Below are 9,549 nucleotides of genomic sequence, written 5' to 3'. Positions count from 1 at the left end.
ATGTGATAAAAATTATATTACTAATAATGGTAACAATACGGATATGATGATAATATTAACAATAGTGACGAAATTATGATGATAACTATAATGATAATGAGGACTATAATTTTCACGGTGACAGGGATATAATCAAAAGTGATATAGTGATGATGATGATAAAAACAATAAGGCGATCAGATCAATTATAAAATGATTGCTACTGCTACTTATTCTAATTATAATCCTGATCATAAGAAGAATGACAATAAAGCAATGAAGTAACGATAATATGAATATAATCATTGGTATAGTGATAATAATTATCAAAATGTATAATGATAATGACGATATCTGTTGAAATGATAGGGAAAATTATGATATAAATATGGTGAATATGTTAATGACAATCATAAGGTTGCTAATGTTGATACTGATAATGATAAAAAGGTTTGTTGCAATTTCATGCCATTGTGGAACTCTTATATAAAAACAGTTACAAGCCTATTCAATGTTAACGCTTACACCCCGAAATATATAAGTTTCCCAATGCATGGAACGTAAAAAATCTAAAATCATGATCTGTTTGTGTGGATGTGTTGATCAAAACCAGTATTGCAAGTAGTGCTGCTATTGATATGAACGACAAGGAAACCATTCCTGAACTCTCCCGTTTTATCATTGCAATATTTGGAGAAGAGTGCTGGGTAAAAAAAAAAAAAAAGGGAGATGAATAGTTGCAAAATCAGACTCAAAATAATCATAAGGAAACCTATTTTAACCACACCTGCAGAGATGACGGTGTAGAAAAGGACCTATTATAGTGTTTTGGTGTTTGGTAATCGCGGAAAGGAGAGACTTCAAGCCAGACTTATGTGGCAATTGCAAAGAAATGTGTAGCGGTAAAGGAATTGTTGCTCTAAGTTGACTCGGGTAAGACAGGGGGGTTGTTTGGGCCGCCTTGTTGAAGCCTCATCGGTCGCTGATCTATCTGTTTGTTACTTGATGTGTGTGAATATAGATGTATGTATATTTATGTATGTATGTGTGTGTATATTCGTGTGTGTGTGTATGTATATATATATATATATATATATATATATACATGTGTATATTTATTAATATATACACACATATAAATATATGTATATATTTATATACATACATATATATATATATACATATATATCATACATATATATTATACATATATATATACCAACACACACACTGATATTGTTCCAATTTCCAAGGTTCAGTTACAGTAATATCAAAATCGGCATTGCGCGAATGCAAATCTATCATGAATTTCATTCGCTTATTTGAATGTTGAGTGGCGGTGTTAATCACGCTTCCACACTCATATGTATGTGCTACATAAATACACAGGCAGAAGCAGACACGTAAAAAGAATAGGACTATCTATCTAGTGAAACTGAAGAAAAATCCTAAACATTCTAACATATATGAGTTAGGTTTTCCATACTAGGACACTTAACAGGGAATCAGGTTTTGTTTCTCATGCGCCTGGATGCAGTTAAGGCGTCTTTTGTAAGATCTGAACCCCCCAAATGCGTTGGAACGTTTTGATTGGCTAAAAGGTGGTTGATGTCATCGTTTAAGCCACGCCCATAGTAAGCCTACATCCAAATATGGTATTATTGCCACTCCTTCTCGTTTTTGCTTACTTGTGTTTCATCCTGTGACTGTTGTAGTTATATCTTTCAATATATGAAATATATTTATAAATTCTTATGTATGTAAACAGTCCATGAGCACGGCCAAAAAAAGAAGAAAAAACATTCTAAAGATAAAATATGTGTAAACTTTCCCGTTCAAACTTGTGGTGTCTCAGCCTGTTTTTTGGATTAGGCTATTGTTCGATAAAATGAATTATGATTTAGAGATGGGCATGTAATATGCCTTTGATAACTACTAATGGCACAAAGTTACAAATCAAAACTTTATAAAACGGGACAAAAACAAGTTATATCTCAAATGTATATATTAAAAATGCGTTACTGCATTCTACCATCTTCTCACAAGTTATATCTCATTGTTGTAATCGGAATTAGCATATAAAGAGAGGTGATACATAGGCACAAGGAGGTAGAAATACAAAAAAAATTGCACAGAAATTGACGTAAAGACACAATGAAAGATGAAGACATACAATTAAATAATAGATAGAGAGAGATCCAGGGTACAGTGGACGATGCAAAAATATAAATACGAGAAATGCAGATGCAATGAACATGTAGAGAGGCATTTACGAATTATAGAGACAAAGAGAGATGTAGAGACTCTGAGAGAAATATTGAAGTATATAAAGATAATTGTAGAGAAAGAATGAGATATAGAAATACAATGAGATGTGTTTAGAAAGAGAAATAAATTTGGAAGAGAAGGAAAAAGGAGGGATAAGAAGAGTAGTCCGTTTTCTTGATCAGATTTTTTTTTTTTTAACCATTTTTAAGAAAAAAGCCTACTCAAACAAATACTGTATGTTGCGAAATACTCAAAATGATCTACCATTTTTCAATAAATTTAGGGAACGTTAATGTGAAATATGGTCATCAAATGTGAAGCCATCAACCCCTAGAGTCTCGATAATGTTACCTCCGCGGTACTGTAAAACACGTGGATTTTCCGATGTTGTCTCGAGAGCGTGACGTGTGAAATGAGATTTTAGACAGTTTTTCCCATAATTGGCCCTACGCCTGGCAGCGCACTCACTAGCCAATCAGCGCCTACAGAAACTATAATGCTCTCAACAGCCAAATTTTGAACGCGTTAATAGATTGTCTCTTCAAAAATTTCAAGACATTTGGTACTTCCATACTAGTTTCTTCTCTTCTGTAGACTAGGTATACTAAAACCATCAAAACAGATGTTGTTTGGTTTCTCTCCATATATGTTTTGGTAAGAATCAAACCGAAGGAGATAAGTAAATTGCTGTAGTTATTATGAATAAAGTGCATTGTCACATCATGGTAGCTGAAAATTGTCGTTTGAATAAGTCTTTTGGGATATTTGGCTCAGGTGACCTAGTGGTGAATTTTTTTTTCTGAGTCTTAACTATTATCTGAAAGAGGGCCGGAGCGAGAACTGTGAAAATTATAGTGAGACCCATCCATGACATCGGATAGTGGTGGTTTGTTTGTAAATAACATACAATCATTTTGTTATGTGAACATTGTAGTTTTATCTTATACGAAAAGGATTCTCTTTTTTTTTCTTCTTTTTCTTCTTTTTTCCTGCCGTGTTGTGTATATAGGCAGTGGCTATTAATAGACTTAATAGGAACGTATTGTAAGTTACAGCTAAAGTCTGCTGTGCTGGGAACTGCGCACTAAGGAAAGGTGCGGTATTATATAATATAACATCTAAGATGAGCGTGTCTATAAAAAGAACTGCGAACATATGTATATTGTGAAACTTGTTGAACTATGGATATCTTTTCCATTCTTTTATATATATATTTTTTAATGAATTTGGTTCTTTATCTGTACCAGTCGAGCGAAAAACCTGACATGAATTTTAATATTAATTTTAAAAATCAAGTTTGAAGTTCGAGAAACCAATGCAAGAATATGAATAAGAGATAGGTTGAAAGACAAAGACAGAGAGAGATAGAGAACGAGAAAGAAGTAGAGAGGGAAAGAGAGACAAAGATAAACGTACAAAAATCACAAAGAGAGAGAGACAGTTAGAAACAACGAGAAAGAGACTAGAATCAAGAGACCGCGCCCAGTAGAGGAAACAAAAGACTAACTCACCAGGGCCAAGCCAAGCAGCATGCCCAGCGACAGTGGGATGACACCGCGTCCTCCCATCTCCACGCCTTGCTGACGACTGAAGGATCAAAGAAAGCAGAGGAACAGACAACACCTGACCTACCTACTCACGTGCGCAAACCACTGACACCTGTTTCCCGTATTGCCATTCCCGTCTCCTGTCACTCTTATTTTCACCCCCTGCGGCTTATTACGCACAGGAAAGGGTTGTTGCACGTGCGAAACACCCTACGATTGTCCTGTCGACACTTATGCTTCGCTCTAACGATAGGAAGGAATCTACTTCCTTTCAGAGATTTGCAATGAGATCTTATTCCGGGGAAACACTGCAAATCGTCCTCATACCCATTGCATGTCTGGCACCACATGAGGAGAGATCATAATCGCACACACCGCGCATCTGTAAGACTGTAGGCCCCATAAGCAATATACCTGAAGCGATAGATAGATATTTGTGAAGAAATATATACGTCGAAGCAAAGCACACGGGATCAAGTATACCAGCCACAGGGGAATGAAAATGACGTTATAATAATGATCATAATGATATTAATGAGGATGAGGATAATGAGAATAGTGGTGGTTATAATGATAAGGTCATAATGATATTAATTAGGATGAGGATAATGATGAGGATGATGGTGGTTATAATGATAAGGGTAGTAATAGTAATAACGAGGATGGTAATAGTATAAGATAATAGTGATGATAATCATTATTACCATTATGATAATGATAACAATAACATTATGATGATGATGATCATGATGATAAGGATACTACTAATGATGATGACAATCACAATCATAAAATAATAATCATAATGACATTGATGATGAAAATTAGAATGCCAATGATGATAATAATAACGATAATAATAGTTAAAGAACAAATGATTATATGATAATGTAATGATGAAAATGATAATAGCAATACCAATAATGATAACAATAATGATAATTGTAATAGTGATGATAATAGCCATAATGATAGTAATAGTGATCATAATAGCTTTAAGAAATCAATATTCATGTTAATAATGATAATGATAATATTTAATATCGTAATAGCAATGGCAGTAATAATAAACAAAATGGGAATGATAACAACTACATTGACGTAATATTTATAGAACAACAATAATAACGATAATAATAGTTAAAGAACAAATGATTATATGATAATGTTATGATGAAAATGATAATAGCAATACCGATAATGATAACAATAATGATAATTGTAATAGTGATGATAATAGCCATAATGATATTAATGATGATGATGATGATGATGATGATGATGATGATGATGATGATGATGATGATGATGATGATGATGATGATGATGATGATGATGATGATGATGATGATGATGATGATGATGATGATGATGATGATGAGGATGAGGATGAGGATGAGGATGATGGTGATGACGATGGTGATGAGGATGAGGATGATGATGAGGATGGTGATGATGAGGATGAGGATGAGGAGGATGTTATTAATGATGATGATGATGATGATGATGGTGACGATGATGAGGATGATGGTGATGAGGATGAGGATGATGATGGTGATGATGATGATGAGGATGATGATGATGATGAGGAGGAGGATGACGATGATGATGATGATGATGATGATGATGATGATGATGATGATGATGATGATGATGATGATGATGATGATGATGATGATGATGATGATGATGATGATGATGATGATGATGATGATGATGATGATGATGATGATGATGATGATGATGATGATGATGATGATGATGATGATGATGATGATGATGATGATGATGATGATGATGATGATGATGATGATGATGATGATGATGATGATGATGATGATGATGATGATGATGATGATGATGATGATGATGATGATGATGATGATGATGATGATGATGATGATGATGATGATGATGATGATGATGATGATGATGATGATGATGATGATGATGATGATGATGATGATGATGATGATGATGATGATGATGATGATGATGATGATGATGATGATGATGATGATGATGATGATGATGATGATGATGATGATGATGATGATGATGATGATGATGATGATGATGATGATGATGATGATGATGATGATGATGATGATGATGATGATGATGATGATGATGATGATGATGATGATGATGATGATGATGATGATGATGATGATGATGATGATGATGATGATGATGATGATGATGATGATGATGATGATGATGATGATGATGATGATGATGATGATGATGATGATGATGATGATGATGATGATGATGATGATGATGATGATGATGATGATGATGATGATGATGATGATGATGATGATGATGATGATGATGATGATGATGATGATGATGATGATGATGATGATGATGATGATGATGATGATGATGATGATGATGATGATGATGATGATGATGATGATGATGATGATGATGATGATGATGATGATGATGATGATGATGATGATGATGATGATGATGATGATGATGATGATGATGATGATGATGATGATGATGATGATGATGATGATGATGATGATGATGATGATGATGATGATGATGATGATGATGATGATGATGATGATGATGATGATGATGATGATGATGATGATGATGATGATGATGATGATGATGATGATGATGATGATGATGATGATGATGATGATGATGATGATGATGATGATGATGATGATGATGATGATGATGATGATGATGATGATGATGATGATGATGATGATGATGATGATGATGATGATGATGATGATGATGATGATGATGATGATGATGATGATGATGATGATGATGATGATGATGATGATGATGATGATGATGATGATGATGATGATGATGATGATGATGATGATGATGATGATGATGATGATGATGATGATGATGATGATGATGATGATGATGATGATGATGATGATGATGATGATGATGATGATGATGATGATGATGATGATGATGATGATGATGATGATGATGATGATGATGATGATGATGATGATGATGATGATGATGATGATGATGATGATGATGATGATGATGATGATGATGATGATGATGATGATGATGATGATGATGATGATGATGATGATGATGATGATGATGATGATGATGATGATGATGATGATGATGATGATGATGATGATGATGATGATGATGATGATGATGATGATGATGATGATGATGATGATGATGATGATGATGATGATGATGATGATGATGATGATGATGATGATGATGATGATGATGATGATGATGATGATGATGATGATGATGATGATGATGATGATGATGATGATGATGATGATGATGATGATGATGATGATGATGATGATGATGATGATGATGATGATGATGATGATGATGATGATGATGATGATGATGATGATGATGATGATGATGATGATGATGATGATGATGATGATGATGATGATGATGATGATGATGATGATGATGATGATGATGATGATGATGATGATGATGATGATGATGATGATGATGATGATGATGATGATGATGATGATGATGATGATGATGATGATGATGATGATGATGATGATGATGATGATGATGATGATGATGATGATGATGATGATGATGATGATGATGATGATGATGATGATGATGATGATGATGATGATGATGATGATGATGATGATGATGATGATGATGATGATGATGATGATGATGATGATGATGATGATGATGATGATGATGATGATGATGATGATGATGATGATGATGATGATGATGATGATGATGATGATGATGATGATGATGATGATGATGATGATGATGATGATGATGATGATGATGATGATGATGATGATGATGATGATGATGATGATGATAATGATGGTGATGATGATGATGATGATATTGATGATGATGATAATGATGATGATGATGATGATGAAGATGATGATGAGGAGAAGGAGGACGATGATGATGATGGTGATGATGATGATGATGATGATGATGAGGATGATGATGATGATGATGAGGATGATGATGATGATGATGATGATGATGATGATGATGATGATGATGATGATGATGATGATGATGATGATGATAAGTGATAATAATAATGATAATCATGATGAAAATAATGATACTCATGATAATCATCATAACGATAATGATAATCAAGATGGTAATCATAATGATATTAATGCGGTTAATACGAATAAAAATTATATCAACAAAAAAATAATGATTATGATGATCCGATAATAATGATAATAATAATAAAAGTATAGATAATAGTAATAATCTTAATGATAAGATGACAAAAATGATGATAATGATAATCATAACAATAACACTAATAGTAACGATGAATATAATGATAGCTATAATAATGATAACGATTATTATATCAACAATAGTAATGATAATGATGATGATAATGATAATGATAATAATGATAGTTATAATAGTAATAATAATAACAGCAATGATAGTAATGATGATAATTGTAATAGTAATACTGATAACAATGAAAATAATGATACTGATAAGCATAACAATCATAATACCAACAATGATAACAATAACGATAATGATGATAATAATAATGATAATAATAATAATAATAATAATAATAATAATAATAATGATAATAAGGTATTGAAAGGATGATCAGCCAACAGTCATCAAAAGCCATTTCTCAACATTTTCACGTCCGATTATATAAAAAATAATCTGTATTTATAGAAAACGTATGGTTTCGTAAGCAATATATAATAATTACAGAAGGATAACGCGCTGTAATTATCAGCAATGGCGCCGAACGAGTGGCTGTTCTCTTGAGCGATTTACCTCCCCTCTGTTTATCGACTGGGCGTAGCTTCTCGTTATGAAGGAAAAGGAATTTAATTATAACAATGATGATAGTAGTCATACTATGATCACAACAATACTCAGAACTACAAAAACAGGATGATAACTATGAGTATTATCATTAGTATTATTATTAATATTGTTATTACTGTTATCCTTATCAGCGTTTTTATTAGTGTTAGTATCCTTGTTTTTATTATCGTTATGATTATTATTATGATGATGATCATTTATTATCATCATTATCATTATTATTATCATCATCATTATCCTTATCATAATTATTCTTATCATTATTGTCATCATTATCAATTTTATCATCATTATCATTATCATCATTCCCAATATTATCATTACATTATTATCATTATCATCATTACTAATGCCAATATCATTATTACTATGAGTATCATCATCATCATACTATGACTTCGATTGTTATTATCATCACTATCATATTTTTCCATCACATCACTGTATCAAAAACGGTAAGCGACACAAGGGTAGTAACAGTAGTAATTATAATAATACCAATAATAATGATAATGATGTTCTTAATGATGATAAAATCAATGATGTTCAGAATGCTATTAAAAATGATATCAATAAAAATACTATTTCAAAAAACGATGAAAATACATTCCAAAATCGATGAAAAAATATATTCTCAATAATAATGATAATAATTCTGATAATGAAACCAATACTGATGATAGTAATGATAATAATGACATTAGATATGATGATAATAACTGAAATATTATACAGATAAAATCACATGGATAATGAGGTAGGTTACACTTGCCTAATGACTTCCCAGACATTGTGAGTGTAGGGCAGTCGACTATATGCTAACCTGTACACCATATGTATGGTCTTGTATAACTTACTTCCCTGACCC

General features: G+C 32.4%; 1 protein-coding gene across 1 annotated transcript in view; it reads right to left on the bottom strand.

Annotated features, from left to right (window-relative positions):
- The window catches only part of LOC122263660 (uncharacterized), a 7,627-nt gene extending 3,778 nt beyond the window's left edge, over nt 1–3,849 (bottom strand). Inside the window, exon 1 of the mRNA XM_086549161.1 lies at nt 3,759–3,849. Within this exon, the coding sequence (XP_086405287.1) occupies nt 3,759–3,815 (57 nt within the window). The 5' untranslated portion in view covers nt 3,816–3,849. The remainder of the gene's footprint in view (nt 1–3,758) is intronic.
- Nucleotides 3,850–9,549: the final 5,700 nt, after the last annotated feature.

Source organism: Penaeus japonicus, unplaced genomic scaffold, assembly GCF_977035675.1.
Source record: "Penaeus japonicus unplaced genomic scaffold, GWHDUDI00000001_assembly GWHDUDI00000021, whole genome shotgun sequence".
Classification (NCBI taxonomy): domain Eukaryota; kingdom Metazoa; phylum Arthropoda; class Malacostraca; order Decapoda; family Penaeidae; genus Penaeus; species Penaeus japonicus.
The sequence above is the reverse complement of the archived record's forward strand: the minus strand, read 5'-3'. Positions and strand labels throughout refer to the sequence as shown.